Source organism: Bradysia coprophila, chromosome X (assembly GCF_014529535.1).
Source record: "Bradysia coprophila strain Holo2 chromosome X, BU_Bcop_v1, whole genome shotgun sequence".
In the NCBI taxonomy this organism is placed as follows: Eukaryota; Metazoa; Arthropoda; class Insecta; order Diptera; family Sciaridae; genus Bradysia; species Bradysia coprophila.
Genome location: NC_050737.1, coordinates 2,725,881 through 2,749,291, shown reverse-complemented (window position 1 = coordinate 2,749,291; position 23,411 = coordinate 2,725,881). Strand labels below are relative to the sequence as shown.

The 23,411-nt window shown below is 38.4% G+C and overlaps 3 protein-coding genes across 4 annotated transcripts; 2 read left to right on the top strand and 1 right to left on the bottom strand.

Moving 5' to 3' along the window:
• Positions 1-983: 983 nt before the first annotated feature.
• LOC119083220 (MAU2 chromatid cohesion factor homolog) lies at positions 984-3,492 on the top strand. The gene is made up of 8 exons (XM_037192889.1): positions 984-1,165; positions 1,224-1,354; positions 1,432-1,611; positions 1,677-1,928; positions 2,126-2,234; positions 2,290-2,914; positions 2,975-3,177; positions 3,250-3,492. Exons 1-8 carry the CDS (start codon positions 1,069-1,071, stop codon positions 3,453-3,455), a joined length of 1,803 nt encoding a protein of 600 aa, XP_037048784.1. The 5' UTR covers positions 984-1,068; the 3' UTR covers positions 3,456-3,492.
• A 1,418-nt stretch (positions 3,493-4,910) lies between these two features.
• LOC119083209 (myotubularin-related protein 13) lies at positions 4,911-14,103 on the bottom strand. Its single transcript, XM_037192881.1, has 12 exons — positions 13,580-14,103; positions 13,031-13,506; positions 12,832-12,961; positions 12,014-12,140; positions 11,334-11,952; positions 10,775-11,265; positions 7,027-10,437; positions 6,815-6,970; positions 6,533-6,751; positions 6,351-6,475; positions 5,227-5,309; positions 4,911-5,162 (listed from the first exon to the last, which is right to left on the bottom strand). The coding sequence occupies exons 1-12, from the start codon at positions 13,632-13,634 to the stop codon at positions 5,070-5,072; spliced, it is 5,985 nt and encodes a 1,994-aa protein (XP_037048776.1). The 5' UTR covers positions 13,635-14,103; the 3' UTR covers positions 4,911-5,069.
• Positions 14,104-15,697: 1,594 nt separating this feature from the next.
• LOC119083196 lies at positions 15,698-23,255 on the top strand. Of its 2 annotated transcripts, none has more exons than XM_037192869.1 (8): positions 15,698-15,870; positions 15,952-16,068; positions 21,129-21,343; positions 21,407-21,581; positions 22,321-22,428; positions 22,504-22,628; positions 22,691-22,865; positions 22,980-23,255. In XM_037192869.1, the coding sequence occupies exons 1-8, from the start codon at positions 15,850-15,852 to the stop codon at positions 22,995-22,997; spliced, it is 954 nt and encodes a 317-aa protein (XP_037048764.1). In that variant the 5' UTR covers positions 15,698-15,849; the 3' UTR covers positions 22,998-23,255. The 2 variants fall into 2 exon arrangements, with proteins under 2 accessions (XP_037048764.1, XP_037048755.1); XM_037192860.1 differs by having other exon boundaries at positions 15,708-15,870; positions 22,691-22,841; positions 23,010-23,255.
• Positions 23,256-23,411: the final 156 nt, after the last annotated feature.

Below are 23,411 nucleotides of genomic sequence, written 5' to 3'. Positions count from 1 at the left end.
GTTGATGCTTTAGGGTTTTATGAGACAACGTAGCCATGAGGGTGTTGAGTTATTTTACTCCTACTCTATATAAAATACTCTAAATTTTCTGAAATATCCGAAAGTCTCTAACTGGCCATTTAGATAGCAATGTAAATGTGACAGATGCGTAATTACAACTCGAATTTTCATTCATAAATTGCAATTTGTTAATGAAAATTCGAGTTGTAATTAATCATCTGTCACATTTACATTGCTCTCTAAATAAATAGCCAGTAATACCCATATATCCTTAGATGTAGTTCAGTTTGACTGCGCTATTTTCGACCAATATTTGTTTAAAATTTTTCAAATGTAGAAAGAAATGTTCAGAAACGTTCTACAAACCAAGGGTAGGTATATGTATAAAACATGTATTTAAACCATGGCTACGCGAAATAATTGAGCTGTATATACGCGATAATATTATAGTATTGGACTGAATTGTATTCCGCACATTATTTCTACTGGAATGATAATAATAAATGACATTAAAAAAAAATGCTTTCTCACAACTAGCTCTAATAGTAAGTGCTTTAAATTCAAATGAGATTAGGAACTAGGACTAACAAACGCAGAGTAGAATATTTTTCCGTTCACGATATTATCATATGAGAAAGTATGCAACACCACTCATTTACTTAACGTTAATGGCCTGAAGCACATCGACCTCGTTAATTACAGTTCAGGCAAATTATGTTAGAACTGTTTACTTTCGATTGAAACATATCAATATAGGTCTGTTCCAAGGCCATACGAATTGTCAAATTTCATCCAATATTTATATTAAACCCGATGTCTGTGGATGAAATCTTGTTCGTTCGGCCAGTGATTCGTGTTTAGCTCTTTTGTAGAGAAATGAGTCCTAAATGTCACCACTCCCATTTCTCTGACTTGATAATATCAATATTGTATGATTGTTCGGGTATCAAAACGACGGTCTAGATTCGATTGTTTTGTAACCGCCGACGCCGCGTTACGTTAATCTGCATTCATCAAAGTATTGTTTACATCATATCGAGATCGGGGGAACTTTAATGGAAAAATACAATGGCCAAGAGTCAAGACGCATGTTATATCTCTCTACTCGGCCTTGCAGAATATTTTAGAACATCGAATCCACCAAATATTAAAAAGTGCTTGCAATGTAAGTTGACCGGCAGAAGGAATTCGTTCCGATTCCCGTAATCGATGTTTTGTTTTAGGTTTACAAGCGTTATTTACATTCAAACCCGTTCCACCGAAAATGGAGGCTCGGACCCATCTTCAAATCGGACAAGTTCTGATGGGCTACACGAAAAATATTGACTTGGCCAGGAGTCACCTGGAACAGGCGGTAAGTTCGTTTTTTTTTTTGTGATGTGACGTTGATTGGCAAAATGTCATAAATGGATCTGATGTTTGGTTTTACAGTGGAAACTTTCGGAGAACAAAATTACTTTCGACGATGTTAAGTTCGACATTGCTAGTCTACTGGCACAATTGTATCAGCAACAAGATCAAAACATTTTAGCCAAGCCAATCTTACGAAAGGCTATTGAACTGTCACAGCACAATCAACATTGGCACTGTAAATTACTTTTTCAACTGGCCGTAAGTTGCACACTAGCTTCCCCTCATACCGAACACATAATAATTGTCTGGAAACATTTTCTCAGCAAATTCATGCCATTGATAAGGAGTACAGTGTTGCATCTGAATTGCTTGCTGTGGGTGTTGAATCGACGCATGAGACGAATGCAACTTACCTGAAAGTACTGTTTCTACTGAGCAGAGCCATGATTTTAATGATCGAACGGAAAAATAATGACGTCCTGGCGATACTACACCAGGCTAGTGCTATCATTGACAATTCAATTCAGAGCACTCACTTAAAGGAGTACTTAAAGGTTTTCTTTCTGGTGCTGCAGGTATGTAAACCAGTTACTTTAGTAGGTCAATTCAAATTTTCGTTTCAGCAACAGTAGGTACGGTACATTCCTTTTGGAATAGTTCTGACAATATGTGTCTGTACAACCTTACCTACTACTGCCCACTACTGCGGTCCAAGATCTGCGCACACTGTACGATTCTTACTTACATTATTATCTCCTTTCTCCACGTGCAGGTCTGGCATTACTTGTCACTAGGTCAGGTAAAAACTGCAAAGCCGTGTTTGAAACTACTACAACAAAGCATACAGACAATAATGGCGCCCAACTGGCCATCAGACGAAGGTAAATATATTGCGCATCCTAGCTCAAAATCAGCCCTAATCCATCTCGTTCTCAGTTATTTTTAGTCAACAAAATATGGACATTTTCATTTGGTTACCCAAGGAGCAGTTGTACGTTCTTGTGTATTTAGTCACCGTTTCGCATTCAATGATGGCTGGATACATGGACAAAGCATTAAAATACACCGACAAAGCTCTGACACAGATCGAAAAGCTCAAAGTTCAAGAAGACAAGCCCATTCTATCCGTATTTCAAATCATTCTGCTGGAACATATAGCAATGTGTCGACTAGTCATGGGCAACAAATCCATGGCCATAAAAGAGATCTCAATGGCGAGGGATGTTTGCCTAGCATCGTCGAATAAAGTTTTGATGAAGAAACACTCGTCCCAGTTGCACTGTCTGCTCGGATTGTATGCCATGTCGACGAATTACTTTGAGGAAGCGGAAAAGCAGTTTCAAGCCTGCATTCAAGACACAAATGAGCGCGATTTGAAATTGTTTGCTATCCTAAATTTAGCTATTGTTTACCTACGTACTAAACGAGAAAATGACTTGACGGCCATTCTTAATACGGTATCCAACGAATCGCAGTCATCGAGCAGTCAGGCCTTGATGGGAGGCTTTTATTACGTTCAAGGATTAAATTCGTTTCACAAGAGCAGCTTTCATGAAGCAAAGTAAGTTTCTCATTTCTTGTCGCTTGCATTATTCTAATTCTGAATCATCCATTTAACCAGGCGATTCCTGCGTGAAACTTTAAAGATGGCTAATGCTGAAGATCTTAATCGACTGACATCTTGTTCGTTGGTTTTACTGAGTCATGTCTTTCTAAGCATCGGAAATTCGAAGGAAAGTATGAACATGGTAACGCCTGCAATGCAATTGGCATCCAAAATTCCAGATATTCATGTACAGTTGTGGGGAAGTGCCATTTTGAAAGGTAAACGTTAAAATATAAATAGCACACCAATAACCAAGCCGGTCTTTTACGACATTTACTTCTGTCATTTAGATTTACATCGTATGTCGAAGGACGTTAATCAGGAGACGGAGGCGTATAACAATCACCTGGCCTTTTCAAAAAGCTTGCTAGACCAATTTAAGTGTACCAAATTTACTGAACATTCTCTGATTTATTGGTACAGTGACGATCAACCGACCATTATGGAAGGCCCATCAACTGTACCTACAGTCTCAACAGTACCTAACTTTATGTGACAGTCCGACATCAGAATAAAAGCAATTTAAAATCCGATTTATATCTGTTTGATTCCGGAATTTTCCATCGTCCGATAAGTTCTGCTCACACAAAACGGTGAAAGTGACGTCTGGGGTCAATGCCCTAACATTTGAATGGAATTCATATTCGACAGAAATATAGCGAGATTTGAAGATCAACAGTTGAGTCACCAATTTTGGATTCATTTGACTGTACTAATCAAAATAAAATACTTAGCTGAACCATTGGTATTTTACCGAGTTTGATTACGTTCTACCATGTCGATTTATCGAATCGAAACAAAAGTGCATCCAATCAACATATATTAACACACCGCAACTCAAATGACGTCGTGCAGGTGAAGGTGAATGTAAAATGTTATACTCTTGCTGAATTTAGCGTTATATTTAACAGAGCAAGAAGTTAGATTTATACGACAGACATATCTGAAACCATCATCGATAGTCGTATTGAAACTATTGAAGATATACGTATGGCTCTAATCTAGACCGATGATCATTCCAATTTCTCTACACTTTCGATTGTGTTGGAGAGTTTCTGATATTTTTTAAACGACGGTCTTAGAACTAAGGTAACCTTAGTAAGGTTGAATAAGAAAAGATTTTTACTGTTCTATTTTGTCGAACCCCTCCAATTTGTTTTCTCGAAAATGTTGGAATTTTAGAGAATTTTTCAAGAGAGTGCTCTGTACTGTTTTTCTTGGTTAACAAGACATGTTACAATTACGTATCATTTTAACACTTTCAAGTCCGCAGGTGCTGCTGATGATAATTATAATTGAAGTAAAACCGGTAGAAGTAAACGAAGTAGAGCAAATCTGTCCAAGAATTTGACTTGTCAAGGTAGCCAGACATTGAAACATTACAATTAATTTCAACCAAACTTGCGTCTAAATTTGCTTCACCTGTTCTGCTATTTAATCAACGGTTTTTATAGTCACACACATGCGTGTGGTAAGAATAAGGCTTTATAAGCACGCATAGCTGAAGTAAACTTAGACACAAATTCAGTTGATATTAATTGTAGCTTTCATTTGAGTCGTTAAGTGACGACTGTTTGATGGTTCCTTTTGAACGATTCCTTTCCACTTTGGTAGAATTATAATCCGGCAAGTTGTGTCAATTCACTCGCTTAACGTTTTTCGTTTTTTTTTTCTTTATCTCATGTCATTGAGCATGAAAAACTGTGGAACAATTTTTTTGTACATAGAAAAACGCTCTTTCGGCCGGAAAAGCAATTTGTATAAAAAAAAAGTCCAGACAACGGTGTCGATGACGGGCTGAAAATGTGATCCGAGAAATTCTCATACTACTCACACCGTCAATCAGCGAACTGATTTTTTCTGACACAGCTCAGTTCAGTTGGATTTCCAATTGTCCCAATTTTCTACTTATCAATGCAATTTTAAGTGTTTGTTGGTTGGTTTCGTTTTGTTTGTTTTTTTAAATAAAATTGTGTTTTATTACAACTATCAGTATTCAATAGGTATGGTTGTACGCTATACATTTCTTTAAAATATTTAATTTACATTTAAATAAGTTATGTAAGAAAACAAAGTCAGAATACAAAATTGTTGACCATCATCATACCGCCTATTGAAGACAGGCTTGAATTTTTTCAATCCATTCTTGTGCCATACTCGCGTCAAGTGCATAAAAATTGTACGTTCGACGGCTCGTTTTTAGCTGTAGACAGAAAACAAACAATTACGTTACACAAGGCCCACTCAAACCACTGAGACATTCTTACATCAAAAAAGGCTTTTTCATCCACTTTTTTCGTTCCAACTTGGGCAGGAGGAGCCGATTGTACCGATTGTACTTCTGCCAATTCTGATGGTTAAATTTTTATAATTATTTAATTAGAATGTAAATAAGAAGCCAATTAGATGTGAATTGCGGAATGGTAGAGTGGTAAGTAGATTTCAATAGAAAAGGAATAAGCAGAGCGTATGCCTATTTTGGGAAATTGAATTTTCCATATTTTCTAAAATTTGCCAAAATCTGCTAGAATTTGCTAATATTTTCCAAAATTTTCCAGAATTTGCCAAATTTTCTGATAACAAATTCTAGTAAATTTTGGCAAATTGGAAAATTCAATTTCCCAAAAATAGGCCCTGTCTTCAGATCGATCCACCGGACTTATTTTCCCTATTTATTGTGTCACCAGCCATACTTGCGTAGTGGAGGAAACTTTTTTTAATTTTCTTTTTCTTTTCGGATTCAGAGGAGTCGCGACAAGTAGTCAAATCTTTACCATTTAAAAAATAGTCATATCTCATTTTAGATGAATTTTAAACCCAATGTGACCCAATACCATCCACAGGACCTATACCGTTCATGTATCTAAAAAAATTTCCGCAAGAGAAGTTCATGTTGATTTGGTTTTCGATCAGCTTCCAATAACTATCTATCTAGAAGCATATCGAGGAATTTTTTAAAAGTTTTTCTGGGACCTATCTAGGGATCATGAAAATGAGTCCAATGGAAAATGCGTCCAATTACATAAGCCCGGACTTTTCAAACGGTTGTTACTTGACGTGAGACTAAGTGACAAAATGATCAGAAATAATCTGCTCAGTTTAGAATTGACCGTATAGCGACATACAGATAAATCAACAATTTTGTTGATTTCACTTAACGAGACATTAACACATCTGACCGACCCATGAACTCCGGAATTGAAATTGATAATTTTACATACTTCAACCATATCAGAGTGCGCTAATAAGTAATTTCTAATTGAAAAAACATTCGTCTGACCTTCTTATCTTCGCTAGAAATTCGGTGAATTTAAATGACTTTGGTGAAGTGGATATGTTAGCATAGGCATTCGCATTAAAAAGGCAATGATACGGAGCATAAAATTCTTACCGATGAGTCCTTTGTAATTCGAATCCTCCATGGCGTCGTAGTAACGAAGTTGATGTTTTATCGAATCTAAAACGAACCAACGTTGTTTCCATCCTTTCAGTAAAGCGCCCCGTTTATACAAATGACTGCAAGCAAAATGGAATTAAAAAAAAATATACCAACGAATCACAGCATTCGCTTACCCTTCGTGCGTTCGATTTTCGGCAACGTTGCTGCTGAATTGTTCGTAGAAATGCTGACTGGATGTTTGGCCAGTGTTTGCACTCGATGCGATACTACCGTTATCACCTTGTGACCTGGTTAATGTCTGTGGCACACCTTCAACCGCCTTGTATTTGGTACAGTTCTTCGGCACAGAATCCGAACATTTTTCGTGATATGAATTTCCACAGTCCATACACCTGCACGAAATTCAACTCAATTGGTCAAATCGACTGATCATGTTGCCGTTGCTGGTTACTCACCTTAATCCGGTCCACATGGGACCCCACAAAACTCCATCACAGTGATTGCAGTGGGTAGGTGTCGTATATGAATGCTTTTCGAATCTGTGTGGATGGGAGAAACTTTCTTGATGATGGCCGGACAAGCGGCCGCGCATTAAAATTTCTAATGTTGATCTGAAATAAAATCGATGTGTGATGCAATGATTCACGTAACTATCGTGTGCTCTTACCGTTTATGCAGTAAACGACCATGCGAACGTACTAAAGCTGATGAAAATGAAGCGTGTCGGGTCAACGAATCTGAATGAGGTAATTCCAATTTGTCCCAAACTTGTCTCCATTTTTGAGGTAATAGACCACGCTCCGCTTCAGCATGCCGTAGCTCTTCCAACAATCTCGAAAATGCATCCGGATCACTTTTGTCCATGCTGTCATAGCCGACTGTAACGACTTTCCGTCTAAGTTGTTTCCCACATAATTCGGCTTCATCGTCAATGATATCAGTGCTGAGCAGTTCTGGGTCATATGGTGGACCTTGAGCCAATTCTTCATCTACATAAAAGCGCCATAACTCTAACACAGCAACAGAGCTTTGTGGGCGTAGAATTTGTCTATCCGGATCGGCGGTGTACATAAAGTTGTAGAAAATTGGCCATTTTGAATGTTGCCTGTCGATGTAATCGAAAATGGACGAACCAATTTTGTGAGAGTTGGACCCCGTATTACGTATCCCGCCTGGATAAATTGTGTCATCATCAGAACCGGTAAATGTCTCCACGACATGCTTCGAATTCAAAGATCCGCGTTTGTCCTCAATGGCCGATATGCCCAAATCGAACCGTTCCAATTCGCAATCGAAAAGGAACGTTCTGAACCGGCATGAAACACTGTGATATGCAAGGAACCGTAGGTAGAACTCGTTGAATTCAAATGCCAATGGAAATTGAGCTTGAATTTGATGGACCGAGTCAAGAAATTGTAGGAACGTTGGTGCGAATGGCGAACTGGAACTGCTGTTAGGCTTCAAATTACTTCTGTGTCCGAAGCGGTGACCAAATGCTAGCCACTCCTTCTCAATTAAAACGCGAAAACCTTCGATGGTTCTGTAAAATGGATCAAGACAAAGTTGAGCCAAAGATGAGACTTGAGCGGTAACGTCCCAGCCCTCTTCTAGAGCTAACGTGACACTCGATCCTTGCAAGTCTATTAAATCCACAACAGCTCCGGATAATTGCAATAATCCACGAATTTGTTGCAGCCACTCAGACTGTTCAAGCAGCTTAGCAAACGTTTGGTCTGGTTCATTATTAACTACTGATGGAAGACAAGTGCGCATGAGTTTCTTGAACGCACTACGGGAATGACGCACGTCTGTATAGTCAACTGGAATAAATTCGGTGAACATTTCCGATAGTCGTGCCGATTTGGATTGAGATTTTTCACCCAAAAAGTATAGTGGAACTCGTTGAAATGTGTACTGGAGACTGTCCCGTTCATTGATATCTCTCAATTGATTGGCACCGGTTTTCAGCGATGATCTTTTGTTCTTTCCATACAAAGGTCGGGCGGTAAAACTGGAAAACGATTTTACGCTGTGAAATGCAGAGTTAGTTTTCCGATTCGTATCCGGCGTTAAAGTGGAAAAGTCACTTTTTCCCGCGATCTGATGATCCTCAGCAGCAAGTAGAAGCGAGTTTATACTTAAATTTGAGTCGGATAACTCCCACGGATATTTAACTGTCATGGTATGCGGCATATTTTCGATGATCGTAATGAAGTATCGGTCTTGTTCTTGATGGCCTGTTGTTGAATCAGTTGTTGTATTAGCCGAATGTGGATGGCCCTTCAGCATACCCATAACACCTTTTGCATGTGGTACAGCGCCCCGCAATAAAACGGCTCCATTTCGATGACGCCACGTTGGCAACGATATTCTTTGGTTTTTGTAGCAACGAGCCAACGATCGCAGAGACTCATCGGATATACTCGTTGGACAAACAATGATGGCGGGATATGTTCGGCACAAACTGTAATTACAGTTAACGGTTGAAATTCGGTAGCATGATGATGGTTCGCCGAAACCGATTCGTTGCCAATCTTTCACATAGCTACGCTCTTTCAACCGTTCCACATCTTTGATCGTCACTCTAGGCATTGTGTCTACATTTTCGTCGGAATCGTCATCCTCTTCATTGTGTTCGTTCACATTATGCGTGTCCTCAAAATCAACGCCGGACAAAACGTATTTTCGTTTCGTAGCTCCTTTCTGCTTGAAGCCTGCCTTTTTTGCCGTCCTCAAGAGAGTCTTTTTGGCGAATCCTTTGAGAGTTGCGTTCTTCTCCTTGACTTTGTGAGGTGGCGTTTGTGCTGTAATACCATACGCAGAAAATGCAAAATGCCCGAACTCATCGTCCGGGTATCGGGCTTTGTTTAATGATTTCCTAAACGATTCGATGCTTTCGGGTGTCACTTCTTCGTCGAAAGCAACTTTGAGCAATTGAAATGTACACGAACGTAATTGCAAACCTTCGGGTAGTACTTGATCCAAGTGCGGTAAATATAAAACGTTCACGCGTTTCTCTTTGGTTAACGATGACACCGGAAATGAACGAACTATACTCTGTTCGCAGGCCAAAGGATCACAAGGAGATCCCCGAAATACTACACGATAGTTTGTTAGGAACAAAGCACCTTCTGCTGGCAACAATGGTGACGTACCATCTTCACGTCCGTCGGACAGCAAATATACACGCATTGACTCGCCAATAAACACTTCGCCATTCAAAAGCGTCGGTTTTTGAATTTTTGGCTTTTGAATTGGTGGTATTCGTTTCGACTCACGATGAACAGCATCTAAAGTTTCGATATGCATGTGCACTACGCCCGACACCATTGCGTGAAGATTTCGTACATGTTCAGCAGTGCATTGTCCTTCAGTGCACACGGAATCTAGGAATTTCGATACCATCTTCGCTACAATGTTGCCTGTTTCACCGGGATCGCTTTCTTCGAATCCTTCGTCAGAATGGGTGTCGCTGTGACTGTGAGATTCAACAACGCTATTCGAAACACTTGTGTCATCATCCAAATGATGGTCGATTTTTTTCACCTTTCCGCCACTATTCACATCTGGTGGTATCAGTAGCGATACCATTCGATTAGCGTAGTGGATCGCCTGACTATACAGTGTTGATTCTTCGGACGAAACCAATTCTTGTTGCTTAGCTGCATCCATGTTCGGCCATAATCTCATTTGTTCAGCAGCTATTTCCAGTGCGGACGGTTCTTGTGATCGGGACAGTGATGACAGTCGGTATTCCATCATCGATTTTGTATTCGATGGGCTCAGTTTTTCGCGACTCTCATTCGACTCACCACCCATCCTGTACGGATAGTTGTTGTCCAGTGACGGTGTTCGTGGCAAATACAATGCTTTAATTTGCGTCTGAACGTCTTGGTAGAATGCTGCCTCCCAGAATTGTTGATTCTTCCATACGGGATGGTCCTGTATGCACGTATAGGCGAACTGAATCACTCCGGTACACAGTTTCCTGCAAAATGCCGTTGATAATGGCAACAGTGCAGCAGCGACACCGTGTTCGTCCATCGTTGTATCATCTTGTAAAGCACGGTTCATTAATCTGGAACATAAGGCGAAAGTCAGGCAACATATTGAAAATTTGGTAATGTTGAGTATGGGTCATGCAAATAGGATTGTTCAGTATGTTACGAAGTGGCATTCAAAAGCACGAGAAGTTTAGTTAATGCCGGTCGATAAATGTAAACGTGTACCTTAGTAATTCGCTTTCAAGGCCTCGAGTCTCAATGACTTTTTGATAAAATTTGAGATAAGGAAATAAAGAATGTTTCAACGAGCTATGGTTGCACTAAACGTTCGAGGTTCAAAGATTTAAGTTGTTTAGTGTCTACGTAGGCAATGAAGATACAAATGTAATTTATGAGAAGCCAATAACTTACTTGACAACTAAATCAAATTGTTGATGTTCAAGCACAGCCTTGTTCCCTTGCACCGTTCTAGACAATTCACGGCACAATGTCAAACGGGCATCTCGCTGCTTCAGGGTTCTCATCACAGCTGGAAAACTTTTTCTCGCATCAGCAATCTTATTGTCGAATATACAGTTGACACATGTTTTAAGTACTTCTAACCGACGTACAGTATTGTTCACTATTGAACGACCGTCTGATATGGTCTGCAAACTTGGCCCGGAAGGAACGATACGCGGAGGAGTGCGAACGCCAAGGAAGCGCGACTGTATTTCACTTTTTGACAGCCCTTCGTTGATGATTTCTTGGACTAGCTGACCGTTGATTTGATTCATTGGCGGTTGGTGGATGCGCGAATAGGCGCCTTCAGGTGGTCGAAGCACTTTTTGTGTGTACACTTGTGAATTAGGATTTTCGTTGGTGTATAATATCTGGGCTAACTCTTGTATGTGAACTAAAATCTGGAATAAGAAGGAAAAAGAGAAACTTTGTTACCATTCTCCACCTTCAAATGACTCAATCACCATACCAATTTCGGATTTTGATTTTCCGTTCGAGTGAGATCGGTCATGGCACTATATAACTCGTCCCATGCGTCGCATGGTCTCCAAGGTGGTCCACGTTCCGTAACGAAACCGGTAAAGAACATACTATCAAGTACACGTAGCAAAAAATCACAATTGACAAGATCCCGAGCTCCCAGGAAGCCGGCTTTGTGAAATGTTATCACCGGTTTCGGATGGATCCGTATCAGTGTCAAACAAGACCGATATCCTTGCAACAGTTGTGCGAACATTCTCATAAACACGGCACGAATTTCTTTATCTTGCATCAGCTGAGATTTCGCATTGAGTTGAGTGGATGGTGGTTGAGTGAATGCCATATCGGCGGTGCTTAAATGCGGTTGCAAGACCATTGTCAAAGCATTTTGAGTGGCATCCCAAATGGCTGGCGGTAGCGTCGATACCGGCGGTACCAATGATTCGGGGATGTTAATGGATCCGCCGTCAATGTCAGCAACGATTACATCCAATAAGTCCGTGATTTCGGTTTGCAATGAACTGTGCACACCCATGATGAATGGAGTTGGAGTGGATAGAACTTCGACTAATGGTGCCGGCAAGATTGGAATGTAAACGTGACTGTAGCTGAAATTGATTGAGAATTAGCGTTAACATTTATGTCCTTCTTCCTGCTAAATCAACTAACCGAAATGGATACATTAGTGCTGTCAGGGCTCTGCAACTTTCTGTTAGCCTGGTGAAACTTTTGGAGTGGAACAAAATCTTGTGTTCGGTCATCACCGCACAAAATAGCAGCATTACATTTTTGATGCCTGCAATGTCAAAAAGTTTGGTTATCAACATAGGAGGTCTCACTTCGTTTTAAGTTTGAGTTAATGAACAATGTTCCAGAGATGGATAGGACGTCAATTAAGTATCAGTCACTGATTCCATGACAACAGATGTTGCTACCGATTGCAAGTGTAGTGTGAAGTATTCGCGAAAGAACCGTTTCACCCATTTTCATGCTAAATATGAGAAAATCATCGACGGTCTTTGTGTGAACTTTTCATGAAATAGGAATGGGAAACGAAGCACTGCATTTCCATGTAAGACCAACAAAGCCAAATTCTTTTGAATATAAACGATTTGTCACAATCTAAATTTGATTTTAAGCTCCGTATTCATAGCGGCATCATTTTCCAAGCACACTTTCCTTGCCGAATAATTCAGCTCATAAAATTTGATAAAAAATGATCACTCAAATCACATATTAACACAGAGTCCGTACACACTATATAGCACCCATCATAAACATATTTTCATTAATCTTTTCAAAGTTTCACGAACCACGTAACTCGAGAAATTTCGGGGAAATTGGCGAAAATATTTTCACGCATAGAGGCCACTAAACTATGACATGGACACTGGGTCACACTGGTAAATATTACCGTTCCACATAAATGCACAATTAAACTAGCCATATGAACGTTTAGATCACAAATGCAAAGGACACAAACTTACCTAATTGCTGGAATAGAGAACTAACGGATATTCCAGTGACCGGTAAAGATGATGACAATGGAGGCTGCATTGCTTGTTTGTCACCTGCACCGATTGAAAATCTTACTTGTGGACCACCAGCATTAGGTACCTGGAAAAATTAGAAAACATTTCCATAAAGAGTCTCGACTCCACACACCGCGAGCGCAGTTTCACTTACTTGAATGCAACCTAAAATGTTGCCAATCAACGTTTCCAGTGGGTACGACAAGCTTTCAATGTAAACCGTATAAATGGTGCCCAGACAATTCCGGAACGTTTCCACATAATCCAGTCGTGACACCAGTACCAAGCACTTTGGAGCGTACATAATACTGTGATGTGTTATGGTGGCTGTATTGGTGGATGCGGCAGAACTGATCATTGGTCGACCGGGTGTAAGATTCTCCTCTTCTTCATCAACAGGTTTACTCGGTGTTATCGAAACGGTCTCATTGAAGCACAAACAAGCGCAATAATGCCGATTTGCATCGATGTCGGTGAGAACCGAAACGAAAAATTTCGGTTCCTGTTTCTCGGTGGACAGACACCATCCGAGTGGTTGACAAAACCATTCTATGCCTTCGATAAACGGTGTGTCCGGCCAGTCCTTTTCGGGAAAACGTTGCAATATTTTACCCGTACAATTTCCACTTCCTAAAAGTGTGAAAATGTAAAGCCCGTTGAGGTTATGTTTGTGTGTTTATTTACAGATGAATGGAAAACTTACTCTCTTTATCATGATCATATCCGACAATCACAAAATAATCTGCTAGCCGAGACATTATATTTGGTTTGTTGTTTCAGGAATGTGTCCACCTAACGATTTTTGTCCATCATTTTCGGTCGGTCAAAATTAATCAGTAACTTTCTGAACTGTGATTGTGACTCTTAACTCACACAGTCGGACAATGTAATGCAATTTCCTCGAAAAACAATTAAATTTTTTCATTCACCAGCTGATAACAAATTTGTTTTCATTTCCAACCGAGTCAGTAGAAGACGAAATTCGGATTTGTATTTTGAACCGCACCCCAAAAAAAATTATTTCATTTTCAAATTAATGCAAAGAATCGTTAAAACTATCGAAGATTCATCGGGTATTGAACTTGGAATTGAATTAACCTTTGGGGTTTTTTCAAACACTAATTCGACAAACTAAAGTTTGTACTGTCTCTACAGAGAACATATTTTTTTGGAATAAAAAAAATTCCTGTAGTTGTTGATCTTTGACAGCCTTATTTTGACGTGTGAAAAGTTTATTAAGATGAAGTTGGTTGTTAGAAAGGTAATGTCGCGAATCGAGTATACATTTGTAAATTACACTCGCGGAATAAAATCAAAACGGAAATGTGAAATGCAGCAAGCTACTCATTTGGGTGATGTGATGTGTTATCTATAGTTCCCTAACAAATGAATAAACGCTTTTCAGTATTTATTTCGTTGCAAGTGCGCATATCTAGCTAAAAATAGGAAATGCCTAGAGCATTTGGAGAAACAATTACAAATCATACCACAACTCCGATCTCCCATATTCGAAAACAAAGTGCATTTCACTATTCCGAGAGTGTAAGGAATATTTTTGAAATATTTTTCATGTGTTCGGAGTGAATAACCTTTTTTGCCACTTAAAATGCCTTACAAAAATTACATTTTGTTATCAATTTCACTCACTCGTAAGTACGTACTCTAATCATCCGTTGCAAAAGCGTAACTTTAAAAATAATGAATTTCTACTTTCTCAGTATATTCTCGCTGTTTGGAGAAAATAGACATTTTCTCAACTCACGCCGTAGGTCCGCTGAAAATTCCAAATTAAAAGTGTGAAACCCAAACCAATACCAAACGCAGCATTAAATATGTGTAATTCACGACATTGCCATATCAAAGTGCGTTGAAATTAATTTTTCAGTTCACTCGTTCATGTCCTGATTCACCTAAAATTCAAATGCTATAGCGCACTTATGGAGTGAACTCAGTGGCGTGTAGGAAAACTTTTTATGCAATTCGAAAGACAATCTACCCATGCCCATCTAGTGCCTAAAAAATCATTTAAGACATAAATAACTATTTCTAACCTAAATTGTCACTTAGTTTTCGTCTTGAAAAATGTCACAACAAATTAATTTACTGCCCTCACTCTGCTGCGGCCGCAAACTTCTCTCACTTCCCTTTGGCCGTAATTCGATCAAGTTGGAATTTACTGTTTCTCCGCGAGGGGAATAACCGTTTTTATCGTCGAAACAATCATATCAATTTACTCCACCATTTTTGAAAACCAAAACAAAGTGACAGCTAAAAATAGTTATTTTTGACATCGAGTGCAAAGTACTTTATTAGGTTGCAGTCCATGAGCCTAATCAAGTACTTTGCACTGAGATTCATACAACGTTCTGTGCAACGGATGGATCTAAAGTTTGCAGTTTTCGAACATTATGATCTCGAGTTGCATAAACAGTTATTTGTTCGCCTAGGGGACCAATTGGAATTTCATTTAGAGGGTGTAGTAGCTATTTTTTCCGTCAACAAAACGCCGTCTTCTCACCACATTTAAGTGGAGAAAATAAAGTTATTTACGCCGCACGTATGAAAATACTACTTTAATTGTTATGCAACCCTTGAGCTAATTTCGATTACACATTGTTATGAAAAGTAATCCGCCCATTTGAATGAAAAAAATGTCATTAAAAATATAACTCTGTTTTCCTCTAGGAAATAACCTGCTTTAAAAGCTGAATAAGGCCCTAATAGTTGACACAAATGATTATGCATGTCCGCAACGCAACGCAAACATGTAGAATACTCCATCCAAATTACATTTTAACAGATGAAGCGCAAAGAGCCAAATTAAAAATTGGCAGCAAATGTAACGCAACGAAGATGAAAAAACAATTCTTCAGACATTTTACCAATTCAACCAGAGCCAATTAAACTGCTGTGAACGGTTGATATAAAGACACTTTAGTTAACACGCTAAATTCAAACACCCGCCGAACGAACATGGATACCAAAAAACCACCCGTGAGTTAAATTTTTATACAAAATAGGGCAGAATCTAAAAATTTAGTTTTTGATGGTTTATTAATTTTATCTATTATTTAGTGTAGCCCGAATAGCAATGCTCCGTTTAAAAAATTCATCAGAGATTTACACCGATTTACAGAACGACCCGTTCAAACCGATAATTCTGATGTGAAGAAACACATTGCGTCATTTAAGGTATGCTCAATTATTCACAGTTTCGATTTTTAAATTTTATGATGGACATGCCTATCAAATGCAAGGTAAAACATTCGTATTCAAATAAAATCGAAATTTGCACTACACTTCCGTTAGGCATCTTGCATAAAGTACGTCACGAGTAACGACTATTTGTATCTTTTTATACCACACTTCCATCTTTCCATATCTTACATCTCTTTCGCACGTATAACAAGTAACATACTTTATGAACGATCCTTAACCAGAATTTACCTTGACAGTACGCTTTCATTATCAAGTTGCATTCAGTAATTTTACGCTGATGTTGGATGATTTAGTGTGTCTTGAAAAATGAACTTTTTTGCGGTCCTAATTGAGCTAACAAAAGCAATAGAAACAAACGTTTCGTTAATTAATTTTACTATGCTGGTGCATATAATAAGGCTATTACATGTATAGGCAATAACCTTTACATCACTCGCATAGTAAAACGTCGTACTACACACGGAAAATAAAGTGATATCTCGTATCACGATGAGTAAAAGTACCTCGGGCTGCCGCCCTCGGATACTTTTTCTCATCTGGATACGAGATATCACTTTACTTCCCTTGCATAGTAATGTACTATTGCATCAGCGTCACTTTTTCGTTTCAATTGTTCTGTTTTTCTGTACAGTCTCAAAAAGTCGAAACATGTTTACGATGCAAAATAAAACACATAACGGCAAGCTGTTGTATTGTTGACATGTTTGTCGACTTTTTGCGAACACAACGAAACAACCAGCTGAAACAAGCAGCCGAAACAACAAAATCTCGCATATTCCGACATTATCAATATCTTATAACAGGAGAGCTTAAGAACCAAGGCAACTACAAGAGTAGAACTGTAAGATGGTATTTAAGGTCGAAAAACGACCTGACAACGAGATCCAAGACACTATTTTACAGTTGCGTAATTAAAGAGAGGGATTCTTTTGAAAATCCACCTATCATAATCGGACCCATTTCGTCTGGGATGGATATATACATGGTTTGAAAGGTCTTTGCCAGTAGACCTCAAAACAGGCCTCACACAGTCTCGAGCCACATCTGGTTGCTGGTGGAAGATCTCCGAAATTGGAAAAATAGTGTTTTTTATCCGAAATTTTAGGCCGTTATAAATAATCGTTCTGGGTGAGAGTGGGCTCGTCGGAAAGCTGAGCTCAAGTACTTTCGAGTCATGCCTAGTTTGATTAGATTAATTGATATATGTTTGCAAAAAATGCAAGAAATTTTTTTCAAAATCTGTGTGAACTTTAGACAGGTCTGGGCTGGTACTGATGACGCTTAATGGGAACCTAACATGCTAGTCGTAACATACATTGTCTAAGCTTTCCATTGATACCCCATTTGCAGTGCTGGTGATTGCTGGCGAGTTTTATGAGTAGCGGTTGTGCTAACATAAAATTCTGTTATGTCGGCAATCACCAGCACTGCAAATGGGGTATCAACGGAAAGCTTAGACGATCATGCCCGCACGTTAGTATAAGCGGGCGTGACGCAAGTCCACTACCAAAAATGTTTTAACAAAATTTTTTTGAGGACGGCGGAGCATATTTACAGCAACTTATTGAATTCTCCCCCTTAACTCCAACGACCCCCAAACTTAGATATTTGCAATCTGGGCATCAATACGAGTTCAACGAGCTATCACACGTTACTGCAGCTTCAAAATCGGCCGAGATATTGAACTTCGAAATATTGATGTTTGTATGAAAATAAGCAAAATTTCGTATTTTCAGATAACTCAAATTGGCTACGTTAGTTAGTTAGTTAGTTAGTTAGTTCCTATGAAAAAGGACGATTTCGTAACTCCTAAACGTTTCTTACGATTTTCCTGAAATTTTGGTTATAGGTTAATCTCGGTCCCTAGATCAAAATAAGATTTTAAAAAATGGGGGTATGCAAGCGTTTTTGGGAGCGAGGACTCCCGGAAGTTTCCATACAATGCCATGTAACAGCGTGTTTTGTGTGTGTGTGTTAGAAGTAATTTTTTTTTCAGCTAGTAATTATGAATGTTGGAAAAAGTGCTTTGATGGATTTGGGTTATTTTCGACATGAGTGAGGTGTTCCAAGGTTTGTTCCTCAACTTTGGGATGACAGATGATTCCTCTGGCACGTCCTAACTTCCATCGGTTTTTTTGTTGAGGAAACTACTTTTAGGAAAATAGTTCAAATAGAGAAAAATATGTCCTAAATCATCTGCCACTTGTGACGCAATTTTTTTCTAAAATTTTCTATCTTAAATTTTTTGGTTCAATTTTTTGTTGATTACACTTTTGCGTTGAGGCGCAAAATGCGTCACCCTCAGCGATATCAGTTATTTTGTAAGTAGAATCAAGGACTTGAGTCACACTTTCACCCTTTAGGGTTTTTTGGCGGATGTATGTTACAACTAGCATGTTAGGTTCACATTAAGCGTCATCAGTACCAGCCCAGACCTGTCTAAAGTTCACACAGTATTTGAAAATTTTTCTTGCAAATTTTTGCAAAGATATATCAATGAATCTAATCAAACTAGGCATGACACGAAAGTACTTAAGCTCAGCTTTCCAACGAGCCCAATCTCACCCGGAACGATCATTTATAACGGCCAAAAAATTCGGATATAAAACACTATTTTTCCAACTTCAGAGATCTTCCACCAGCAACCAGGTGTGGCTCGAGACTGTGTGAGGCCGGTTTTAAGGTCTACTGGCAAAGACCTTTCAAACCATGTATATATCAATCCCAGACGAAATGGGTCCGATTTTGATAGGTGGATTTTCAAAAGAATCCCTCAGACTATATGATAATGTCATAGCCGAAAGTTCTTTTCTCTGTTTTAACATAGGGTCATTGCGGAGAATTCAACGTTAGATAAATAATGAATGCCATTGAAATATTTCGTAAGCAAGGAATAAAAGATTAATTACCTTCGCACACATTTTATTCACAAATCAAATTTAATGAAAACTCTAAATGTAGGGTAGGCGCGGCATCACCCTAATTGAAGAATATTTTATTAACTGCAAATTCGCTTGCACCAAACATTTGAGTAAGTTCCGGTGTATACTTTTCTATATCCATAAGGACACGTACAGTAATAACTATAATAACTGGAAGCGCATGGGCTGGTTGTTTGTCTTGGTTTGCTTGGGCAGTAGCGGTAGTAATATGTAGCGGTTGTTGAACTGACTAAAGTAGCCAAAATTAGAGCAACCACGAAGAGGTTTTTCATTTTTTTTTAAATCGTGTGTATCAATCTGAGTCACTTCGAATACTCAACTGAACAAAAAGAAAATTGTGCTATCGTCAACTTTTGAACTGTTAGTAATTATAACGTGAGGACAACTTTTCTCTGACATTTTCAGCCCCGTACGAAGTACTACTAGGGGACTAAAAGGTTTAAGATGATGGTTGTACCACTGGGAATTCCGAGCGAGAACAAACGGGAAAACGTTTTTCAATGTCTAAAGTCCTAACGATGACAAAACCACAATCACAGCACAGCTTCTAGCATGAACATAAAAAATATTCGGAGACTGATGAAATCACAATAGACATTGCGTTTCTTTCGTAAAGATAGATGAATTGTTTTCGTTGTATGTGTTATTATTCATGCTAGGAGCAATGCTGTGCAACAATAAAAATTTTCTGTGAAGAGCATATTTTGGATAAATATGGATTGATTTTGAAAATAAGGAATGCCGAAATAAATCTTTATTCGCTTTTCTGTAATAAGCTGATTATTAACTCAAAATGAAGAGGCTGCTATCACTTGATTTGACGAAAAGAGTTAAAATTGAAAAGATTTTTATTTACATTTTAAAAATCTCCGAGAAATGTGATCTTTTTCCGCATAATTCCTCGTATAATATGAAGTTAGCAATGAAACATTTTCGCAGAAATTTTCAATTTAATCACAAATTTTCCGATAATCTGACACGTTTAAAAATTATATCACAAACTTTGTGATTTATCGCATGGCAAACGTCAATTTTCGGAAAGTCGTCGGTAATTTAAAATATCTTTACTTTGCTAGGGAGGGAATGTGTCTTTTCCCTCACTAGGGAAAAGTCTTTCCCTCGCTCGTTAAGTAAAACGCTGTACTGTACACATGCAATATTTTTGTATCTCGTATTACGATGAGTAAAAGTACCTCGGATTCTTTTACTCATCTGGACACGGGATATCAAATTCATTCACTGGTGAGAGAGAAACATTTATTTAACGTAAAAGGTGCTGCTTACATAACATAAGTTGCTTAAATTAGTAATTTAATAAATTACACAGCATATTGATCAATACAATTGACGTCAATTGGCGGTCAAATTTTCATCTTACATTTATTGCATTAGTACTGTATATACAAGGGTCAAAGTCACGCCCTAGGCGTATCTTACATAATATGCAAACGATAAAAATTAGAGGTAGAGGCACAAGGTGCATGGATACGTACGGGGTTAACGTCGCAGCGAACTGATGTGGTGCAGTAAGTGCTGCATTTACAACTGGTAACTGAATACACAGTAATTAAAATTAATTATGTGATTGCATACAGCTTGGACATTTTAATTGAATAGAGAGTTGCTGTAGGTGGCTTATGACAACATCAAAAACGTCATACAGTGAGAAGTATTATTTGTATCATAATTTTGAGTTGCATTTTCTAAAATTAAAACATGAGAAGCAGGAAAAAGTGAAGAAAACAAAATTTGTTTCCTCATTTGACCTTAGAAATATAGTTCTTGCAAGATACCGGAAGTACATTCAAATCTGGTCATTTCAGCCATAGAGGACTACACAAATTTACTGTATTTTGGCAGCCTTCGACTAAATGTCGGACACATATTGCTGTTTTATTCATAAAGTTTATCAATGAAAGAATAGTCGTCCCATTAATGGCACATGTCCAGAGGCTTATAGAGAGAGACTTCATTACATTTTTGTGAAATTGTTTCCACATGTGTCGCACCGTAGTGCCAATCTATCTTACGTTTTCCACTTGCAAAATGGCAAAAGATTCGCCTTTTAATTGAATTAATAATTTCTTGCAGGATATGTATGATAAATGCGACAACAAGAGCAGTGTAAACGAATTGTTGTCCCAGGCATGTGGTTTAATCACCAAACTGTACGTAAAATTAGCAGAATACGTGTACGCCAATGAGCGGAATTACATCCAAGAATTCTATTGTCATTGGAAACAAATTTTGTGTCATGCGGATCCAACATCGCGTTCAAAATATTGCGAGCGCAGCCTTCCCGAAATGTATAAATATTTACGAAACAATTTTTAATCGAATTACAACAAAAAAGTACATTTTTCTTGTAGGCACACTTCTCTCACACATTTACGCTCGGCTGAAAATCGTATGGAACAAATTGCGATTATAGATGTTCTGTCTCTTTATTGTGAATACGCGAACCTGCAAGACATCGATTATGATCAAATCGCAATCAACGGTCTTCGCGAAATTGCCTATATTGCGAGAAAAAAGTCACCGAAGGTAAGCTGTAAGGATGGTAACTATAGGTCGGGGAAACGAATACCTGTCATTGTATTGATACATATAACATGCCAAAGGTACAAAACTTTATTTTACCTGGAAAATATACTAATTCCAGTGGTGGCGCCATCTAATATGCAAAATTACTTCTCTTGATCAAGTGATGCAAAACAATACAAAATCAAAGGATTATATTAACACACCTGTTTTGAAAGTCGTTTACCTCTCGAGTATAAGCGAGTCAACGGTTTATTAAACGTTGCCAAAAATGAACGGAGGCAATTACAGTGAGATTCAATATTAAGGTTACCGTTTACGACAAAGACACAAGCTCTCTTGAATGACAACATTCGCATTTGGGGTCACCACAATTATATGGAAAAATTGAAGTGATGTCCAGTGCCGGACTGGCTCAAAAAAGCCCTTCGGGCGTTGTATGGAGAAATTTTTCAAAAAGCCCTTCGTCGTCATTTATCCATACAAAAATCAAAAGGCCCTTCGGGAATCGCCCGAACGCCCATAGGGCCAGTCCGGCACTGGTGATGTCCTTGACCGACCCAAAAATGGGTAGAATTGAGAGGCCACAGAATGTGACTGGGTTAATAAATTGTTGAGAACAAACCATCAAAAAAAAATTGTAACTCAAAATATATCTGTCCAAACCAGATAGATTATGGGGGAACTAAGACCTGTACTTTATTGATGGCTGTTATAGACATTTTGCTATTTATTTTCACAGGCCACACACAACTTCCTGAATTACCTTAATGTCGACGGGGATAAAATCTTCACTATTAAACCTTCGATAGCATCAGCAGTAAATTTTCAGTTGGATGCCCTATATCAGGTATGCAGAAACTACACATAGAAAAACATGAAAAGAAAAATGCCAAAGCATTGAACCGTTTCTACTTATTTACAGTTACAAGAAGTTTGGCTTGATTTCAACCTAAAGGATTCAAGTATTGCGTTTGTGGTTTATTCTTCAACGAGTGAAGATCTACTCTGTTCTGGCACCGCTATTAATCCTGAAATTCGGCACTTATTGTAAACAATGTGTTCTTTATCTTTCGTTGAATTCGATTTTCCATTTCGTTAATCATTTTTAGACTTGACGGAAATTATATGCTTCTATGCAAAGGATTTAATTTAACGCATCCTGTTGGTTTTCGAACGCCTGACACGCCCAAAATTGTGTTTGCTTGCCGGATGGCAGACAAAGTTAAAGTAAATTCATTCAAGAGCAGCTTCAACATTGCAGTAGGCGTCAAAATTGTTTCATTCAACGCGCTTCAAGCAAAATAAGTGATCATAGTGTCTTACTGTTGTGTGACACACTGTCAAGTTTCAGTACATTATTTAGAGCACCACTCATGCTTGAAGTGCGTTGTTTCATTACATTCACTAATAATTTAATTTATATTTTAGGAATACCCGAAATACGATGCTCAATCTGGAGATGGTCTTGTGGACATTTTTAGCGACCTGACCATACCAGAGACGGATTGATTGATTTTTGTAATGACGATATTTATTCTTTTAAAATAGAGACAAACTACAAACTTTAAGTCGCCCTGTAACGAACTATTGGTTTTTTAGTTGAAATTTGCATATCTTTGAAGCAAACTATTTATACTTATACAGATGAAGAATAAAAGGAATTAATGTCTAAAACATTGAATTGAATTTCATCATTTCATTTTAAAGGCAATCCTGACACAACATTTAGTGGTAATCCATTTATGTTCATTGATCAGCCTCGGTTGATTCGACAAATACACACTTGAAGAGTGTGTAGTCTCGAAGATTGAAGACGCTCTCGTTTCGATA

What these genes read in the sequence shown, in the direction of transcription:
- LOC119083220 (XM_037192889.1), top strand. Translation starts at nt 1,069, where the DNA reads ATGGCCAAGAGTCAAGACGCATGTTATATCTCTCTACTCGGCCTTGCA. An exon ending in TATTAAAAAGTGCTTGCAAT is followed by an intron (nt 1,166 to 1,223) that starts GTAAGTTGACCG and finishes GTTTTGTTTTAG; the next exon opens with GTTTACAAGCGTTATTTACA. An exon ending in CAACTGGCCATCAGACGAAG is followed by an intron (nt 2,235 to 2,289) that starts GTAAATATATTG and finishes TCTCGTTCTCAG; the next exon opens with TTATTTTTAGTCAACAAAAT.
- LOC119083196 (XM_037192860.1), top strand. Translation starts at nt 15,850, where the DNA reads ATGGATACCAAAAAACCACCC. An exon ending in TGGATACCAAAAAACCACCC is followed by an intron (nt 15,871 to 15,951) that starts GTGAGTTAAATT and finishes TCTATTATTTAG; the next exon opens with TGTAGCCCGAATAGCAATGC. An exon ending in AGAGCAGCTTCAACATTGCA is followed by an intron (nt 22,842 to 23,009) that starts GTAGGCGTCAAA and finishes TTTATATTTTAG; the next exon opens with GAATACCCGAAATACGATGC.
- LOC119083209 (XM_037192881.1), bottom strand. Translation starts at nt 13,634, where the DNA reads ATGTCTCGGCTAGCAGATTATTTTGTGATTGTCGGATATGATCATGAT. An exon ending in TTCTCTATTCCAGCAATTAG is followed by an intron (nt 12,141 to 12,831) that starts GTAAGTTTGTGT and finishes TTGACATTGCAG; the next exon opens with GCATCAAAAATGTAATGCTG. An exon ending in GAATTACAAAGGACTCATCG is followed by an intron (nt 5,310 to 6,350) that starts GTAAGAATTTTA and finishes TTTAACCATCAG; the next exon opens with AATTGGCAGAAGTACAATCG.